Raw genomic sequence first — 20,872 nt, forward strand, 5'->3', positions numbered from 1 at the left:
CTGTCTCTCTTCTTTCATACAAAGAGCTTTCACATATTCCCTGTTCCTCTCTCTAACACACACACACGTACACACACACATACACACACACACACACACCTACACACAGAGCCTATACGTCAATCATTGAATGTGAGAAGCGAGGACTGCCCGTTTGTGTATTCTTAAGTGTGTGTGTGTGTTTTCGGCTGACTAAGTGTCTTTGTAGGAATCAGGATTAGGTTGTCTCACTAGACACACTGGGCTTATGTAAAGCTGACCTACAGCACGTGGTGCCACACGAGTGGGGACCCGGCCTGCTGCAGCGCAACCGAACCTCGCTGGCACCTCTGCCTGGACCGAAGACTATGAGCATCATCAGATTGCCGATTGTTTCCTTTTAGATACCTCTTCAAGAAATGGTGAAGTCCTATTTTACTGCTCACATATTACAGTTGATCCGCTCAGTTAAGACACAGCAGTCCTTGAGTCCATTAGGACACATGGTCAGAAAAAAAATCCTAAATTTGACCTAATAGGAGTTGAAAACAGAAGTGAATGTAACATTTATTACCCAAACTATCCATTACCTACGAATATAAGCATGTATACTGGCCTTGCATGGTCTTTATTGTCTCTTTCTATGTTTGTGTTTCCCATATCTCATATATGTGCTAACACAAGATGCTGCTGCACTTTAGAGGTTGCAAACAATAATCTACAGATGGTTTGGTTGTGAAAAACAAAAAACGATGACATATTTACGTAGATCACAGCGGTGTCACGTCAGAAGACGAATCTGAAAATTCCATGTCTCAAAAGAAGCACGCAAACACATCTTCCACATGTTTGCATGTAGCCTCTCCTCTGCCCTTCCTCACAGTCGCCCTAGAAGCATGTTAGCCAGAAGAAAAATCAATCAAGAGCTGAATGTGCTCCTGCGCGTAAGTAACACTTACAGCAGGCAAAAAAGCAGACCCACTATATTGATTGGTGACCGGCCACAAGAAGGATCTCGGCCCTGCACAAGGAGTACGAGCCCACTGCCTCAGCAAGGAGGAGCTGCTGCTTGTCTCAACGTGCATGACTCAATGCACCCCCAGCCTCATCCTGAATGCATCAGGCATTTCAATGGATCTGCACACTGTAGGCAAGTGGATGTGACAAAGGGCAATCAATAGCCAGCCCTCTTTTATGCAAATGAGATTGAACGGAAACCTGCATGCACTGAATAAGACATCTATCATGTTTAAGTTCACTGTTGCATGTGCATTCGGCGTGAGGTAAACGACCTCTGAGGTGTAAGAAACCCAGACTGGTTCTTTAGCTGCATTTGCTGAGCGGGGATGATTATGAAGCCTTGGGTTCAATGAAGAGATCTCCTAATGCAGCCAGATTTAACAATTGATTTATAATCGATGCAACACACCCCAACAACATATATGCATCAACTGAAATGCGATTGTTTTATATTAATCCCATGGTAATGACAATAACAAGCATGCACATATTAGGCTTTACATTGTGTGATCAATCAGAGAGGGAGCAGCCCAGCAACATGACTCAGCACCTATACATTTGCACCGCTCTTACAGTCATGAAGCAGCGTTGTTCAGATTATAAATCACGATGACATTTCCATAAAGCCATTTTTTTCTCAATGGCATTTTCCCCCCCCCCACAGTGACCTCATGTTATAGATTTCTACAATGTATTACAGGCACACTACAGCCTGCTTTAGCCTTGCACTGCTACCGCAGCAAGGCAAGTTCCCGCAGTGCCCGCAATATAGGTAGAGCCTGTATGTAGCACAATGCAGACATTATCCATGCAACGCGTGAACGAAACACGCATGTAACTGCGTAATTGGACCAATAATAGCCAAGGCAATTAATATGGCTTCTGTCAAGATATTTGGTTTAGATCTGTTGCTCAGCTACAATTTCATATCAGTCAATTCCGCAACATAGCTCATTTAAAACCTGAACGCAGAGATGAGACAGAACAGACTCGTAAGACCCCAGACTCCTACTGTCGGCGAACAATGCGCCCTTTCTCCAGAGGGGCACCTCATCATTTCAGCTTCGATGGTCATTCATTGTCTGGTGTAAAATATTACCCCTGACCGTCAAGATCACAATCTTCTGTCCAATCATCACCATTATACACATTCTCCAGTATCATCAATCTGTTCTAGAAAAGAAATGAAGAAGCCCTGTTTTTCTCTTACCTGTTCGGTGCCGTGTCTGTCAGCGCAACTCCGGGTCTTTCGGACACAGAGGCTCCGCAGCCTACATTTACCGTAATGACTGTCCTAGTCGCGCGGTGACTTTGTTTTTGTTTAACTCTGCTCTAGTAATTACGGTGTTGTGCTCCACACATTTTCAGTATCCTGAGCATTTTAACGTATTGACATTGATAGCATAAAGTGATAAAGTGTATCTGTCTCAAAGCTGCTAACACTTGTGTAATTTTGCAGAGATGCCAAGCGCCCTGGTTAAAGTTGTTTTTATTGTACTTACCATTGCAGTGGCTATTTATCCAAAACTCAGATTTGATATGTTGAGTTTGAGAATAACTGGATTGTGTTCATAGGCTACTTCTTAAACCTTGGAAAACAATAATAGTGGCTTGTCTTTCAAGCAAAACTCAGGATCACATGAATCAGTTTTTACTGTGATCTGTTTTCATTGGAACTAACAAAGAAATAGTTCCTATATGTGAGATTCAGATGAAGATCTTCTTGATTTAAATCGTAAAGATGGAGGCTGTGCATGGACAGATGGGGAAGCAAGCATTTCAAAATCCAAGTGTACTACAGTCAAATTATTTAACAGTACATAAAATCTCTTACATTACAGTATTGTCGTATTATAGTGATATTGTCACTTTGCATAATAACTCCATCCAATGTCGGGTTGTTCAACATGTTCTCTGATATGCAAGAGCACCATCCGGAGTGCAACTGCTGTAGTTACAAGCATGTAGAAATATCAAATTGCTGTTACAAGCATGTAGAAATATCAAATTGCTGTTACAAGCATGTAGAAATATCAAAGTGCTGTTACAAGCATGTAGAAATATCAAAGTGCTGTTACAAGCATGTAGAAATATCAAAGTGCTGCTCTTTGTAGTTGCGTCCAACAATTGATCACCAGTTGAGTCTGTTAATTCCAGGTCAATGAACAGATGTTTGAGGTTTTCTGTTTTAATGTTAACTTAAACTGGCTTCTAAGCAAATATGGCCCCCATGTGGCTCCAGAGGCTCATTTTGCCTGCCAGCCATCAGGATGAGACAGACGTGGCTGGGCAGAGTTGAGGTGGACCTCCTACAGGATCCCCCTCACATTTCATGGAGAATAGGTTTGCTTGTTTGCTATACTGCACATTTGACATGAAGAAATCTTCATTAAACATGCTGCTTTCCAAGAAAACAGTCAGACGTTTTACATCAGAAGTATAATAAAGACTTTCTTCAGCAGACATCTGTAGCAATGGAAAAGGAAAACTTGATCGTCAGCCAAATCCTATTTACTAATAAAGCAACTGAGACACATGCATGAAGATGAGAGGGCTGACCTTGACCACCATCTGCCCATCAGGCCCGGTAGATGTGGAGGACATAATAAGAGGAGGTTATGCATATGGGATCATAGTACGAGCTGCTTCCCTGAGACTCTGGCCCTACAAAGCGGTGACCTCCAGAAACATTAATCACCCAAATCACTGAAATGACCTCACATTAGTTTGTCCTTCTAGTACTATCTTGCATCAATGACATGTAAAGTACACTTAGCAGACATTTTACACGTGACTGAAATAAAAATGATGAGGTGCTTCACTTAATGTGTCCATTTTACGTACGAACTGTTATGGATTCGAATTTTCTACATCTTGTCATGCATGTCATAATTATATTACTCTTTTTCATTCATACTCTTTGACGTTTCTTTTCTGTCCCCACCCTCATCTCTGTGCTTGTTGCCATGACAATCAGCCACAAGAAGACTCCAGAACACGTACTGGCTGGCAAATGTTTACTTATGACTTTCATAAAAAATATATACCATATGACAGACAAAAAAAACAACATAAAGTCAAAAAGCACATGTAAATCAAGTAAAAGATACATAAATATGTGTATGTGCTAAAGTCTTCATATACTGACTTTTTAAGATAACTGTGAAAATATATTAGATTAAAAAAATGAAGTGTCGACTACAAACAGTATACAAACCTGAGACTACAGTGGGGTTGTGCTGGTACACATCTCTTTACATACAGTACATTTTATACATTAAAACCTGAAGGTGTAGCAGAAGCTACAGTAGTTGTGCTACAATACTCACAAAGTACACCTAAAAAACACTTTTGCTTTAAAGCATTAAGCAAATAACATTAAAATCACTGTTCTGGAATCTATTAAGTATCCCAGTTAAGGTTCTCACGGCACATTTTCTCCTCGTGGCCCCAGGCATGAGGAGATCTGGAGAGCAAATGAAACAATTCATTAATGTGACAAATAACCTTTTGAGTAACTGTCAAAACCACTACTCCTCCTATTGACTCTCAACGCTTGATTGAGAGCCTCCGCTTCCTTCATTACCTAAATTACTCTGAATGAATGAATTATGCCTTTCTTAACAATTATGATGTTGTTAGAAATCCATTAACAAAAAAAGAAATCCTTTGTGCTATAAATTGCGAATTGGACAGATGAATGAATGCACAGACAACTAAATAAATGAATAAATGAATGACCAACAAAATGATTTCCTAAAATGACTGATGAGCTGAAGGAACAAATGACAAATGATTGCATTTGTTAATTGTCTTAGTAATAATACCTTAGGATTTATTATAATCATTATAATGTATTATAAATATTGTTATTACAATCAACTTATAAAAGAAAATTATTTTGTAAAAACTTGCCAAATGAATCAACAACAGTTTGCGAAGAACAAACAAGGTAAAAACTTCAGCAAAAAGCTGGTGTGGCATGCGCAAACAATCTGAGTAAGACTGCACACTATCAAAGAGGGAATTCACTGTATTTCCCAACTCACATGTTTAAAAAAAGAAAAGAAAAAGGCACCGCTGTCTCAGCTGCCATTGGATGTGCTGCTCCGGCTTTGTCCACCAGTCGGCAGTGTAGCACCAGAGGAGGGAGCGAGGGAGAGACAGGAGTTGGCGTTCTCTGACGTGGAGGAGGCGGAGCTACACTCTGGCCATCCTAATGGGACTTTGTCCAGGTTGTCAGAGAGAAGTGGGTCCTCCTCGTCCTCGGCCAAAGGAAACACTCGTGGCTCCCAGGGTGTCTGAGGCTGCCGGACGACAAAGGGAATTGAGCATATTTACAATTCAGTACGCATTATACACACCTGTAAATTGAATAGATTGTTTGTTTATGTTTTAGATTTTAGTATGTGTTCTATGTATCACTTTCCAACTCCAACTCAATTATTTAATGAGCATTAGATATGCTTAAATCTTCATTAGCTACATACAAATTGTAAAATAATGTCCAAAACTTGATAGTTGCTCCTCCAATATCAGTCCCGACTACCTTGGTTGAATTTAGACTTTGAAGGCTGTATCATAGTGGTGCATGGCTCTGATGTCGAACTGTTTACGCTGCTTTAATCAGGGTTTGTATGGGTGCTCGAGTGCATAAGTAGTGCAAATCAGTGAAGTGGGCGATATTTGTAGTGTGGAGACGGTTGATACGGACAGTCTGGTTTAGTAACAACTTATTCCTTCTCCAATCAAAGAGAAGTGGTTCAGAGCACTGCAATCAGAGTATCATCAACAGAGTGGAGAAGTACCCGTGTCCACGCTCAAGGATGCATCTCGGCTTTTAACTCACAATATGACTGGGAGAGAGTATTGATTAGTCTGTAAACCTTTCTTGCTACATTGTACTCTTATTCCCTCATCTGAAGCACAAATAACACATATCTGTAACTGGAATGTTACAGAAAATATTCATTCAGCAACAAGGGGTGTAATAACTGATGATCTACGAGCAAATCTCCTCTTTATAGAGGCTGTGAGGTAAAAAATAGAAAATCGCTGTGTATGATAAGTGTGAGTTCCCTCCTATGGCAGCTGAAGCATCATACTCTGATATTCAAAGCTTGTTCGGGGTTTCAGCTGTGGTGCTTTTGATCTTACCAGCCACTCCTCTGAGCTTTGCTGTTCACCAGAATCCAGCTGCGCAAAACTCAACTCCACGGAGCTCTCCTCTCCTGATGAGCACATCCCGCCCCCGCTGCCTGACAACCTGCTGCCAGATCTGGAGAGAAAAAAAACAAGCGCACCCCATGAAACTTCACGAGTCAATTACTCAACATTCCCCTTTGACGAACAAACCAAGTCTGCAATAGTTTCACTGTGCAGTCAGCTCAGACAGCAGGATAAGGATTTAATACAACAAACACTGCCCGACGTTTCTGACGTTTGAGAAGGCCAATTCATTCTCCCCAACCGACCCGATGTAATTCACCTTGCATGACGGGTGTCACCTGATGTATTCAACGTAAAAGTATGTAATGTTGCAGTTCTGTGAGTATTTTATTTTGTGTGTTTCCACCTTTTAGGAAGCCTGCAGCATTTTCTTTTTCCCACTGATGACCAGTGTAATTTCTCCCTCTGCTCCAACTCCAGGTGCCTCAGTGCATACACTTTGTTAGTGAGATCCTCCACCTGAAACACACAAACACACACACACACACACACACACACACACACACACACACACACACACAAAGGAATAAGGATGGTATTTTCTTCACAAATCACAATAAACAGCTCATGTCCAAAGGGATGAGACACTACCTGCTCCTCCTCATCGTCGTCCTTCTTCTCCGCCTCACTGTTCATCAGAGACGATGCGTCATTCTCCCGCCAACTGCAAAGACAGACATTTAAAACCCACAGTAAATTCCACGTGCCAAAATACAAAACCAGGACCTTTAGAATTCTATGCGACTCCATTAGAGGCCGTTTGGTTCCATACCTGGGCGTCAGGATGTCTTTGTACTGCAGCTTTTCCACTTTAGCCAGAGACATGGGGATGACAATGTTGTTGATGTTGTGCACACTCTCTCCCTGGCGTTTGCGAACAAAGCCCTAAAAGGAAAACATGACCAATGATTCAGAAGTGTTCACATACATCTACATCACCAGGTTGCCGTGATGGAGGTTTTCTGTTGACTGACCAGCTTTTTATTCATATTTGACTTACCAAGAGAAGGCAAGAGATGCTTTTTGAATTTTTGATGTGAGGGTCTGTTTTACCGGTTTAATGTATTATCTTGATCTGGTTTTAGGGTCGAGGCCAATTTAGGTTGGGTTTGGGGTCAGGGTTCTGGCATTACCGTACTGTGCATGTCAATGAGGGTTCTCACAAGTATACACGTTCAAAAAAATGTGTGTGTGTGTGTGTTACCCGTGAGGCCTTCTTGCGTGAGAACGGTGTGTAGCTCTCCTCCAGCACTTCATCTGAACTGTTTGGGTCACATAACTGGTACAGGACTTCTTCCACATCTGAATACAACACATCAAGATATTGTCAGGCTGGAACAGACACGACATCATAAACAACTTCTGGTACCCAAAAAAAGGGTGATTTATACAAAAAAATACATATTTAAAAATGTCTGTGTTTACCAATCCTGCTCCTCTGGATGGAGAGTATTCACTGTAGCCATTTAATAAACATACACTTGCATATACACACACCTTCTACCAGCCTGTGGATGCGTCTTAGCTTCCTCTGATTGGCTCTCCTGTGTTGACTCTGAGCAGAGCCTGCCATCCTGATAGGTGACAGACCCATAACTCTTCTGTCATGATGCCTTGCATGCTGCTTGTATGTGCGACCTATAATGACACACACAAACCAGAGAAGGACAGCGGTAATGGAGGAACAAGAGACAAGAATGAATAGACTGATGCCTGGAATCCACCTTTCATTCCAATAATAAAGTGAATCACAGGGCTCTCCATTCTTACACTGTGCAAACAGCTACCATAGTGAACCAGTTGCTGATATTTCCATCCCTTTCTTGCTTTGACTGTTCACGTAATCTCTCTCTGCTTTAGCTACAATCAGCTATGATAAGAAGTTTGTTTCCATGTGCCAGGCTATTATTTTAGGTGACATTTACTTGACTTCTTTCTCTGCTGTTGACAAAAGGGGAAACAATCATTCAAGCCGACAGGAAATCGACAGAGTGGTGGGTGAGTGACGTCTTCGTCAATTTCCCAATTGGCCTCCTTTGTGTCTCCTCCCTTATTCTCTCTCCACCTCTCCTACATCACTGAACACCTTTTCTTTACCCTCACCTTTGTATTTAACACAAGTCCATCTGATACAAACTGTTTCGTCAACATTCTAAAAATCAACCAATCATTGATTGTTTTGGATTATCAATCTCCAGCGTGGACAACCAAGGGAGCAAGGAGCACTTAAAGCCCTGAAACCAGAGAAGTAAACGATCATTTATTAGCTTCAGACTAATGTAAAGAGACACATATTAATGTCTGCTGAAATGCCAAAAATGATTTAATTTCCACCTACTGCTCAGCCGGAAGCCTCAGACAGACCCAGTGGGATATCTGACATACTAGGAACCACTTATGATGCTCCACGAGGAGATAACAAGCAGACACAGCAGCCACGGTATCACGACAACCGAAGGGGAGAATAGTCTAAACAAGATGAATTGTCAGTTTATTATTATTACAAGTTTTCATAACATATTGTTTAGAAACAACGTAAACTACAAAAGTCATTTTAATCTAAAAATAAATGGAAATGTTTTGTTAATATAACTGATATTCAATATATGTACAGTTTTCCTAATAAAAACCACCATTGAAAAGTTTGGACTGTGACGCTGCAGCAGGTAGTGCTGACTTTGCATTCACATTAAATTCCCATCGACTTCAAAAACAAAGACTTCGGTGCAGCTCCACCACAACAAAGAGAAGTGGATCAAAAGCCAGTGAGGCTCCCGTCTGTTAGACGAATAACAAGAAGAAGAAGAAGAAGAATGCAGGTGCTTTCTTCTCAACCTCTGTCCTCCTGTCGTCTTCTTCATCAGTTGACTACGACAGCAGCACGGGTTACAGGCCTGTTTGAACACTTCACAAGCAGCGACTAAACACACAAGTAAGGTGCACTGGTATAAGACAGGAGAGCACCATAGAACACTACAGGGTGTGTGATCAATATGCCGGTGAAGGGTTCTTACTGTTGTGCAGTGGTGTGGAGCTGCGTCTATTGTAGTGTGCTTGACTGGAGGGCTGGACGTTGACAGACAAAGGCCTTTGGGACCATTCTTCTCTGGCCAGGACTCTCTTTAAGTGGTGAGACCGAGGAGTGTCTGGAAAAGAGTGACAATTTTAAAGTATGCGCTCAAAACAGTCCCAGCAGTCTTAACGTTTTCACGATCAATTACTTCAGCACGTCTCTATGTGCAAGCATGCAGTCGAGGCAAAGAAAAGAACTGCAGCTTTCAGAAAACAGTAGATGAAATGACATATTTCTTTCAACAACAACAAAAAAAAGGTTGCTTCGCGTACACAGGTTCCCTGATCTTCCTACATAGCCAACCTCGTGACGTGGTGTTAATGTTTCTCCTACCGAATGAAAGACACAGCCCAGGGTGAGGTGTGGGCTTGGGGGTCCTGAAGGACAGGGCCCTACCGGAGCTGCAGTCTGGATCAGAGCACAGGGCTACAGGATCACAAGATGAGCAGCATGAACAGGAAGATGATGATGAGAGAGACGAGGCAGACGTGGGCGTTCCAGAGTCCTGATGCACAAGAGAGAGAGAGAGAAAATATTTTTTTCACATGATACTAAACAAGAGCAGTTTAGTCAAAGAGTTTAACTGCAGTAATAACTTAGCTTTGTGTTTTATTGGAGTGTGAGTCACAAGGATTAATTAAGTTGTTAAAGAGCTTTCTTTGTCATCTGGCAACGTCTCAATGGTGCTGCTTCTTTTTATAATAGCTACAATCAGTCTGGGCTCCATGCACGAATACTATTGTTCAGCAAGATGTTGAGCCTCCATGGTAACATTGGTATGTTAACATTTATATGTTGGTACGTGAGCTAAAGAAGAGCTAGTTAGGGATCAGAAAATGAGGCCTACGCATAATGTTTCTAAACTTTGTTTAAATGCTTCATTCGTGCAGATTAAAAAAAAAAGATATCACAAAACAGTTGAAGTATTGTGCATGTAATGTTGCACATAAAAGTACAACGATAGTATCGGAGTTCTTTTGACTAAAACTGTGTGAAGCTACGCAGGGCGATGCCAACCACTTGACATTTGACTTGCCAAGAACGTAGTCGGCTAATTAAAGGCTCGAGCTTCAGAACACTCCCATGCACAACGAAAAGGAAGATGTTTAGCAGCTTCTACACGGTGACACAGTTTCCAACATTTATTTTAAAAAGCCAAAATGGGTCTACAATTGGAATTGATAGGTGGTGGATTGTAATGAAGTAAATGTGGTAATCAGGCGTAGTTATTCTGGTGTCATCTTCATTACTGTCTTTCCTGCCAAGTCCTCAGAACAGAGAGCGGAGGAATGCACCGGTGTTCCAGCATCCATCCATTATCCACGCCACTGTGCAGGAGCATGGGCGGCACAAATGAATAGACACTACTGTGTCCCCGTAGAGTTTGTTTCAGAAGCCCAGAGCGGTTTCAAGATAAGAATGAGCTTATGGAAGACATCATTAATCATACTAATGGGACATTGGAGCAGCAAATCTCCCCCGAAATGAAATGAAAGGAGACTACGTGTGTTTCCTACCTGTGGGCTGCTCGGGTTGAAGGTGAACAGTTTAGGCTTGTGGTAGGTGACCAGCGGTCGGGTCCGGGCACAAACGCACGACGCGTCGGCTTTGGAGAGCCTCCTGGTCCCCCCCGGTCTCCTTCTCCTGGAGCTGCAGGGACGAGATCAGGTGAGGTCAGGGATATAACTCATGCGAAGATTAGAGTCTGATTTACTTGTTGACATCATTACTGTGATTGCTCATAATTCAAAACTTCCACACATAAAATTGATCATTTGCTCATTGAATCAAGACATTTCTCACAGCACACACACAGTAGACATGACTGAAGAGGAATCGTCACTTGTTTTGTGTGGGTGTTTTGATGGGAATCTTGTGTATCTTTCAGGTCACTTTGAGAAGTGCTTATATATGGATTGCATGTTTCACATTTTATCGGAAGTGTGTCATGCAGTGTGGGAATCTCCCTGGTCTTTGTCTGGGTCTTGACTCGGTGTCAACCCCTCAAAGTCTTGGTCTTGGTCATGACTCGGTTTAGGTGGTCTTGACTACAACACTGCTTACTTGTAGGATCTGTCATCTATTAATATATATCAATATGTGATCTATTTCTCCTTTGGATGGTGTCTCATGTAATCTAGCATCATTTAAGAGTCCCATGTGTGATTGTTTCCGCTGGAAATGATCTACTGCAGAAAAGTGACTTGCCCCCACATAGGCCTGTACGTGTGTGTGAGTGAGTGAGTGAGTGAGTGTGTGTGTGTGTGAGTGTGTGTGTGTCTGTACCTTGTGAAGGCTCTCTGGCCTTTCCAGGTGTGTGGTTGTTTAGATAGCGGTGAAAAGCTGAGCGGAGGCATCAGACTGCTGACAATCTGGTTGAGCTGAGCACTCTGCAATGAAGACATCATCCATAATAATGCTTTTCACAAGTGATGAAGTGATGTTTTCTCTTCAGTAGCAGTGAGTGGGTGAGCAATCCATCCAAGGAAAGGGATGGACGAATCAATATACAGTGCTGAGACTCTCTTGAACCCTTGATTGTGTTTGCTGCAAGTGGTCACGGACTGTTTGGATGAAGTTTGCTGTGTGACATGTTTGAAAGGATCACAGAACACAGGATTCCCAAAGAGAACGCTCATTTTATTCCGGTATTTATGTTGCCACGGTGCAAATTTTCCAGATGTAGCAAATGTACTGAGTTGTACTGACTTCCCAGATTTTTCAAACCCCCGGGGTGTGTACTAGCTCATCCTTCCTACCTGTCTCTCTATGTTGTGCAGAAGGCGTGTGGGGCTGCAAGGTTCAGTGTCAGCATCCGATAACCCGGCCATTTCTCTCAGCAAGGTTTGCTGAATCTGTCTGTCTGTCAGCGGCTGGGACTCCGCGAGCACCACACCACCCTTAGACACACACACACACACATATACAATGATTACAACAGGGCATTTTCTCTGAAAAATGAACATAATGACCGAAAAGACGAGTCTATTGACGCATATGAAACCGTTCACCGTTACAGCAGTCCATGAAAGTTGGCTGCATTGCTCAATGCCGCTTTAAAACCTTTCCATAACATACTTTAGCTAAAGAGCTATTCATTTGTTACAGAGAGACAGCAGACGTTGGCTGACCCGATACGTTGTGTTCACACAAAACTGACTTGTATTTAAGGCCTGACTGAAAGCCCTGAATAATCTATGGCTGCCAGTTGGCCTATTATGTCAGCTGCCCTGTATTGATGTTGGCAGAGAGCACGTTGGTCTTACCTTGGTAGAGCGGATGTGCTTGTGGAGCTCCACCGGTTGTTGTATCCTCCCCTCCAGCTCGGCCAGACGTAGCTGCAACCAACTCCATCTGCTGCCCAGCTCCGCTCTCTCTTCCCGCCACTGCCCCTCACAGCTGCTGCTGCTGCTGATGGATGACAGAGAAGGACACTCAGACCCATGTTGTGGTATTCTAGTATTCTGTTCATTTTTTTGTCAAATGATGTCGATTACACCCTAATACGACCTCACAAGAAGATCTTTGGCATATGGCCGTGAATGCAGACAAACGTCAAGAGAGTGAACGCAGCCACGAGCGCCAATTTAGCCATGAACTAAAAGGGCATGACGAGGTCAGCGTATTAGAATCACTGGCAGGGAAATGTGTATCACCACAGGGAGAAGTAACAAAGAAGGGAGGACAGAGACGGAGAGACACAAAGAGAGCACTGAAGGACCAAACCACTTGTAAAATCCACATATTTGTACCGCAGCACCCGTCATCTCATGACCTATTTCACACCAGCCATGTTGCCGTGTTGCATGTGTAAACTGCGAAGCATCCCAACAGCACGGGGGTGCGGGATCTTTTTTTTTTTGCTGAGGCACAAAAGCTTATCTAGGCCACAGAATAAAACATTGCATTGTGTGGTGTGTGTGTACCTATAGGATGTTTCCATGGCGCTAGCCTGTTCAGTTAGCATTCATCTTCTGTGTGTTTGGCAATAGTTGCTATGGCAGTGCTCTTGGACCTCTTGGTGAGGACAGGGAGGGACTCCCCCTACTTCAAACACTCAGATGCAGGACGGCGAAAGGAAAGGCCGATGTGCAAGCAGCTCTACACAGGGGATTTGACTATAAATCTATTTTATAAATCTATTTTATAAAATTTTAAATCTCCTTTAATGTCTTACACTGTTTCTTTAATTCTTTAATTGTTTTTAAATCTCCTTTTCTTTTGCCTTATGTTTTGATGCTTTTAATGGTTTTATGTGAAGCACTTTGAATTACCTTGTTGTTGAAATGTGCTATACAAATAAACTTGCCTTGCCTATGCCCTCTGGTAGTGTGAGGTAGTCGTTTTAACACTAGCCAAATACGTCAAATAACCACAATGGTGTTTGCTCGCCTGATCATAGCTACACACAGTGTGTTGTAGGTATAAAGGCAAGCTTTGCATACGAGAACAAAGCCTATGATTGGTTAATGACTGCTTCTGAGCTGAGCGACACTCGACCCTGAGCTAATATCTGTTTGTTAAGAAGCGGGCTCCCTCCTTCCTCCACAGACAATGACCAGACCAGGCTGCCCTGCGGCTCTTTCCAACTGCATAATGAGAAAATTCCTGGAATGTTTTTGCCAAGCAGTAGGCAAGCAGTAGGTTGAATAAAAGGCCAGCCCCAACAAGCTGCTGTGGGTTTATGAATGATCCAATCTGGATTGTGTTTCTTGGCTCTTGCTGAGTCATTAAGGCTTCAGGGTGTGTAGCGCACTTAAACTTTCCAACTCGTAGCCTTTCCCGTACAGTACTGTGTATACAAAGTACTAAAATAACAAGAATGAGAAACTGGAGGACATGGTTTCAATTTGAAGTCCAACCATGTCACTGCTTTACAAGTTCGCACTTAGAATGTGAAAGTTAGACCATGTCCACGTTTTTTTTGAAAGGAGGACAATGACCCGTCCCTCCTCCAGCAAGGAGATATCCTCTTCAAGGAGGATCCTGCCATAAAAACTCCCCAGGGGAGCTTTACTGACGCAGCACAGAGCTTTGTTCAACGGACTTGTACAAAAGGCAAGCTGACGCTTCCAAGATGACTAAATCTGGCCAAATAAACACACACACACACACACGCACGGATTAGAAAACACCCGTTCTCTTTCCTGTTCTCGGGGCTTATAAACATGTCCCAGTTTTGTTAACAGCTCCTGTTTATTGCACGGATACAGGAAACAAACAGAAGTGCTGAAGAACTACATGGAACTGAATGAATTAAATGGTTCTGCACTTAAACCAGACTTGACTGGTCCAGAAAGACCAAGACGTTACCCCTCCTGTCCCCAACAGAGTTCACACTGGAAGTGTGTTAACCTGGTAACATGAGGCTGGTAATATGGGGCTAAAAATAATTTAAATTATCTATTTCAAAATCTATTTCAGCCCAATTGCTCCCATTCCCTGTTTCTCGTTAACATAATGTATTTGTGGACATTTGCCACAATATCAGCCAACAGGAAAAACATATGCAAAATTCTGACGATGAAAATGTGTTTGTTTTTTTTGCAAGTTAAATACCGTCTTGTGGTTTGTTGCAGAAAAAAACAAACACGCCTCACCGGATAGAAGATACAATCATACAGGATTTCCATTATTTTTGCCTCATCTGGGGCAACATGACTCCCTTTGAGCAAGGACACAAGTACCGCAGACAAACCCCCAAAACACACACACACACACACATGTCACTAGCTCAATGGCACAGAATGGCATGTTACAGGCTTGCTGGCATGGCCGTGTTTATTTCCTAGCCTGTGGGTGTGGACAACTGGCTTGTCTGCTGAGTGTATGACTGCAGCATGGAAAGAGAAGCGCGTGTGTGTGCATAGCTGAAAAAATGTCGTCACACTCTCCACAGCTGGGAGGACAAAACTTGTGCTAATGACAACCACACTGTAAACTCCACTGAGGGCCGAGTGAAATATGTGGCAGAGACACAGTGGATCTCATACAGTGTCCTCTATAAATGAGCCTCTCCATTTCACACCATGTTTGTATTCTTTTAAAACGGGCTTGAGAGCACAATGAAGTTCGTGAAATGGGTTTTTTTCTCACGGTTTTCTTCAACGCTAGCTGGTGACTTTGCGTTCGACACTGTGTGAAATCATGCGGTTCACCTCAACTTGATAAGCAAAATACGTGGTTCAGGGGATTTCTAAATCCTCTCCTTTGGAGCGTGTTTAGTTAGCTGGAATAACCAGCTGTGACACATATGATACGCACTGTGGCTCCTAAAAATACACAAGTTCAAAACAAGAAACAAGGAAACTGGTCTCACTCAGTTTGCTTGTAAAGGAGAAACCAACCGTTGTTCTGTGTGTGGAAAGTGTTTTTTTTTTTAGCAAGCAATACGTACAATACAATCTGTTGATTACAGCTGTTAACAAATCTATTAACAGCTTCGCATCATATTTTAACTGTGGCAAAACAATACCCACAGTGTGTTATGAAGTTATATTGTTAATGATTAGCAGCTAATTGTGATTTTTGTATTGAGGTGTATATCCCAGTTGCCAAAAGAAGTCCCCTTCAGTGCTTTAGAGTCTTGTTGATTAATGCGCACATGCAACTAACTACGTGCACCTTCTACTCACACAGGTGAAGTCTCGCTTCTGCCGTGGATCTCATCCTCCTCGTCTGAGCTACTGCTGGCCGTGGCCTCGGAGTCCAAAGCTTCCTGCAGGCCTCTCAGTACCGCCTGGCTGGAGCGGCTGAATTCCGTGAGCTCTGTGAAGGACTCCAGCCAAGAGCAACGGGGTTTCCTTCCCACTTGCGGAGGTAGTACGCCAGATCGCACGGAGCCCGGGCTGTCGAGTCGACGGTGCCTTTTCAGCCCCTCCAGCTGCTGGCTGCAGTGCAGCACGGCGTGCTCTCCCATCAGGGCCTGCAGTCTCCTCTGCAGCCTCTGAGCTCGGCCCTGCAGCTCTGCCTGCCTGGAGAGCTTCTCCTCCAGCTCAGTTCCGGATGCCGGCCGGTCAGAGTTCCCAACGTCGCTGCGAGGCTGCACCGAGGATGGAGGAGACCAGCCCATGGCAGCCACTTCCCCCTGTGTCAGTGCAGGTGGGGGTGCGAAGAAGGGGGTGTAGCCCTCGGAGTGTATCTCCCCGTGAGGAACACTAAGGGTGAGAGGGGGGTGACGCACATCACCACCATCTGGTCCACGTTCAGGAGCACAGCTGCGTCTGTGCAGCAGGCAAGCCTCTTGGCTATTGTGCTCAGGGACAAGGACTAAAAACTTGTCTGGTACACCTGGGAGGAGGCCGGCCACCTGATGAGAATTTCGCAGGCCTTTGTTGAAGGAAAGGAGGCTGAGGAGGGAAGCAGGGCCGGGGAGGAGGAGCACCGTCTCACGCCGGCTGGCGGACGCCTGGACGGCAGGGAGACGGGAGTCCAGAGAGGGGAAGCGAGAGAGGTTCAGCAACAACTTCTGGAGGTCTCCGTCATCTGTCGGCCTCATCCGAGACTCCGGCTCAGTACTGCGCACGGCTCGGCCATCCGGGTCCATTCTAACGGCGGCGGGAGGCGAGGAGAGGTGGATCCCGTGGCCATCTTTCAGGGTTTTGGTGAGGGCCGGGGCCATACCCCTGACGGGGCAAACTTCACAGCCTGCACCTTAAATCACCTGAGAAGAGAAACATGTTAGTAGTTAGTCATTTGTTTTTTCTCCATTTCTTCTTCCCTTTATTCCCTCTTCCTTTCCAACCTTCCTTCTTTCCTCCCTTGTTTCCTTTCTCCCTTCTTTCAATCATTCATTCTTTCCATTCTTCCATCTTTAAATCCATGTGTCTTTCATCTCTTCATTCCTTTCTCTCTCCCTCCCATCCTTTCTGCCTTCCTTCTTATATCCTTCCCTCTTTCCTTTCTCTCATCTCCCCTTTTCACTTCCTACTTTCAAACCTTCCTTCTTTCCTTTCTACCTTCTTTCGTCCCTGCTGAGACACACTGCGTTGATTTAATAATGATTTGGGGAAAATAAGACACAACACAGGCAGAATAAACGGTGCATTAACGTCAACTACCTTGACGCATCGCGCGGTTGGGTGAATTAGACTGTGTTTGCGCCCCTCTTTCAGCCTTTATCGGGCACACGGTGCTAATAACACGCACACACACAATCCTCCTGTTGCTCCTGCTGTGTAACGTCTCAAAACAATAACACGTTTAGAGCCAGGTAGCGTCAGCCAGGTGTTTTAAGCACTGCTGTATACTCGTTCATCACAGGTTAAAGGTAACGCTGTACCTCAGTTCTCTTAGGTTAAAATAACTCTTAAGCTGTGTTAAATATAACAACTAACGCCAACGTTCGCTACATCGAGTCCAATAACGGACGTTGACATAAACGTTACTCACCTGAACAAGCGGTTAACGTTCAACCGCTGACTTAACATAATTTATTCCAGTGAGAATGAACGTTACAGCTGAATACAACGTTCGATCTTAATCGATATTTTTTTTCCCTTTTGCGGATCCTTCCAGAAAATGTAATCCTGCCGATTTTCTGCCAACCCAACTGGCTGTCGAACGGTGACATTTATTTTGCTGTCCTCTCCTCTTGTCCGCCGCCGCGCCTCCTTCTCGTCTCCTTCGCTCATCAACTGCCGAGAGGGCGAAACACACCGCGGAAAGAGGAGGGGCTGGACCAGACCGCGTGATGCCTTCACGACCTCTTCAGAAGCTCAGACTTGCGAGAACGCATGAATGAAAACAAATTCCATAGCACGTTACATGTAGCCCACTATGTTTTTATTAAACTCAAGTTACTTCATTACATTACATTAAGAAATGCAACGTTGAGGTTTGATTGTACCCGAAAGAACCAGTGTGGGCTCAAAGGGTACTTATCCTGACTGTAGGTGATTAGTAGGTGTGAAGTGCATGGCTTTCTTCAAAGCAAATAAAACAACTCATCTTTCAATTTAGTTTTTTACTTGTCATCTAATAACCAACAAATCTTACAATTGTAAGTTGTGTCAAAATATCTTACAATTATGAGATTCCTATCTCATAATTATCTAAAAACTACAAGAAAATGATTTCATAAGAAAAGACATCTTGATGTCACACTAAGCCTTGGTTTTAGTAACAGTAAAGGTTAGATTACAAGATACATACGTTGTAATTGTGAGATATTTTATCTGATTCTATTGCTAGTATTATATCTTGCAAATATACAAAGTCACAATAACTGAATCTGGCTTTCTTTGATGAACGCAAAGCTCTTCCATAGAATAGCAACAACTAGAACTTCAAATCAGTTTCACAAACAGCTCAAGTAACAGCTGGTGCAGTTGCCTCGTGTAACTGTCATGACTCACCCAGTGCCGGCCAGAGAGGGACAGAAGACCCCAATGTTTGAGATTTAACAGGTAAAAGAGGACTCTATTGTCTATTTTTTAAGTTTATTAATCCTCATTATGTGAGCCTTTGACATGATGTCTGAAAACTCAAAAAGTAGCAGGAATCATGGAAGATTTAAGGGCCGACAACAAGCTGATGACCTAAATTTGAGTTCAAGTGCCGTTGGCACAACTGTGGACAGATGTGACATGAGAACAAAATCACAAAACAATATGATGATTTTTAAATCCAATTTGCTAAATATGCAACCGCAACACAGACATTATTCAAACTAATAAAAATGAACACACGTGATTAATGTTAGATACATTTTAATGAGACACAGTGAGCTTGACCCTGAAATAACAACTACAAAAGAAGCATTCATATGTACTCCTTATGAACAGAATGACTCACAATAATATGAAACAGTACAATTTTGCAGCTTGTTTTGACGAATTGAACAGATACATTTTGATTTTTTATTGAAATATATTTCCTGAATCTGACAGTTTTCCAGGTACTGAATTCTGAATCAATGCATATGAAAAGCAGGAATAAAGCAATTACAGAGCTGTAAATATATAATACATATTATTAATAAAGATATCATTTTTCACAGTTAAGGTGGCATCTAACTGTATATGACATAAAAACAAAATCTTCATACATAAATAAATAATTCCATATTTTAACAAAACATGTAAGTAGCTCTGGTCTCCTATGATTATATTCCAAGCTTCAGGGGCAGCTTGCATCCATGTAGATTGATAAGAGTCTTAGGTTCTCCTCAGCAGAGCCCTGGTCTTCTGGTTTCAGCTGCAGCATCATACTCCTTGTTCAGACTGTTGTACTTGAGGTGCTTTGCAGCACTGAGCAGCTGTCAGCCAGATGTGCGCTGCTCTCTGCCTGAATACAGCCTGACCAGCTCCCATGTTGAACAGAGTGCCGAACATGTACAAGTTGATGACAGTGGAATCGATAGCTGTAAAACCGATCTGTCCAAAACCGTCCACAGCAATAGAACTTGAGATGGTCCCAACAGCACAGATCACATACAGAACTCCCTGTAGGATGCCGGTGACGGTGACTCTCACCTGATTCCTTAACTGTGGACAGGACAGAGGTTGCCCATTTGCCACCATACGACGCATGTGTCCAGACAGGTAGAATACAGTAGAACCACTGGACATCACCATAACACACAGACAGAAAACAAAGTGCACCTTCAGTACGGAAAACACAATGAAAAACATAATTTCTTGGAAATAGTTCAAGAAATCGCTTGCAGGCATGTCATGAACCAATGTGGAATGGTTGCTGGTTCCATTTCCATCAGGATTAATAGTGAGTAAAAACATGCAAGTAACACTCAACAAACTGTAAATTCTCTCAACAATCCAAAAGCAGTAGATGATGGATTTAACATTCTTCTTAATCCAGATGAAGAGAGCTCTCTGTGCAGGTACAATCTGGCTGCAGTAGAAGAAGTTCAGCCAGACAGAGGAGGTCATACTACTGAACGCACTGCAGACCATCAATGCAAAAAAGAGTTGGCCAATCGCGGAGTGTTCAAAATGTAGAGAAAAGCCCACCGAAAAAATAACTGCCACCATGCAAGTTATTGTACAGCAAATCAAGGACCACAGGAGAAGCTTCAGAGGTTGCTTGATCCTTTCTCCGTGAAGTGGACGGACCATGCAAAACATGTAAAATGCAATCGTCACGATGTTAAGAAAAACAACAGGCCCATTACTGAGGGCATATGTTTGTAGGTCCATCTTTATTCTCTTTGCTGTTTTGGCTTTGGTGTCTTCTTCCCTCGTAGAGATCTCACAACTAAAGCCAGTAAGGCTCTCCAACACTATGCAATGTAACGAATCAGAGTTATTTGCATCGAATGCAAATCAGAAAATGTAAATAAATCATATTATTGTGAATACAAAAACAATGGAGACATTAATTCATACTTTAAGTTCTTGGGTTGAGAATACTTTTTCAACATGACTATTTGTGATTTTCTTGACAAAGTTTGTTTTCCAGACATAGATTTAGGATTAGAAGGTTGACATTTTCATAACATGAATCAGATAGAAAGTTAGAGAATCTACAGTGTCTGAAAACTGAAACAGCAACAGAATCATATGAAGTTAAAGGGCCAACATCAGTCTGGTGACACACATTCCTGGCAAT

General features: G+C 42.9%; 2 protein-coding genes across 8 annotated transcripts in view; both read right to left on the minus strand.

Annotated features, from left to right (window-relative positions):
- Positions 1 to 2,261, minus strand: part of map2 (microtubule-associated protein 2) — a 64,334-nt gene extending 62,073 nt beyond the window's left edge. For 5 of the 6 annotated variants that reach the window (XM_079276752.1, XM_079276755.1, XM_079276754.1 and 2 more), the window contains exon 1: positions 2,210 to 2,261. The gene's annotated coding sequence lies outside the window, so the exon portion shown is untranslated. The remainder of the gene's footprint in view (positions 1 to 2,209) is intronic. The other variant, XM_079276753.1, reaches the window with a different exon arrangement.
- Positions 2,262 to 4,013: 1,752 nt separating this feature from the next.
- On the minus strand, positions 4,014 to 17,896 carry kansl1l (KAT8 regulatory NSL complex subunit 1-like). 2 transcript variants are annotated; one of them, XM_079276818.1, is made up of 16 exons: positions 17,693 to 17,896; positions 15,937 to 16,964; positions 12,568 to 12,709; positions 12,061 to 12,201; positions 11,588 to 11,691; positions 10,819 to 10,951; positions 9,635 to 9,806; positions 9,243 to 9,374; positions 7,726 to 7,866; positions 7,433 to 7,530; positions 7,001 to 7,113; positions 6,820 to 6,892; positions 6,575 to 6,687; positions 6,157 to 6,277; positions 5,049 to 5,306; positions 4,014 to 4,465 (listed from the first exon to the last, which is right to left on the minus strand). In XM_079276818.1, exons 2-15 carry the CDS (start codon positions 16,920 to 16,922, stop codon positions 5,085 to 5,087), a joined length of 2,691 nt encoding a protein of 896 aa, XP_079132944.1. In that variant the 5' UTR covers positions 16,923 to 16,964; positions 17,693 to 17,896; the 3' UTR covers positions 4,014 to 4,465; positions 5,049 to 5,084. The 2 variants fall into 2 exon arrangements, with proteins under 2 accessions (XP_079132944.1, XP_079132943.1); XM_079276817.1 differs by having other exon boundaries at positions 12,568 to 12,712.
- Positions 17,897 to 20,872: the final 2,976 nt, after the last annotated feature.

The sequence above is a fragment of the Melanostigma gelatinosum genome (assembly GCF_949748355.1).
Source record: "Melanostigma gelatinosum genome assembly, chromosome: 10".
Classification (NCBI taxonomy): Eukaryota; Metazoa; Chordata; class Actinopteri; order Perciformes; family Zoarcidae; genus Melanostigma; species Melanostigma gelatinosum.

Coding starts and splice junctions, on each gene's coding strand:
- kansl1l (XM_079276817.1), bottom strand. CDS start 16,922: ATGGCCCCGGCCCTCACCAAAACCCTGAAAGATGGCCACGGGATCCAC. Junction 9,807..10,818: donor TCAACCCGAGCAGCCCACAG/GTAGGAAACACA, acceptor CTTGTGCATCAG/GACTCTGGAACGCCCACGTC. Junction 7,867..9,242: donor CTCCACACCACTGCACAACA/GTAAGAACCCTT, acceptor GTGTCATTATAG/GTCGCACATACAAGCAGCAT.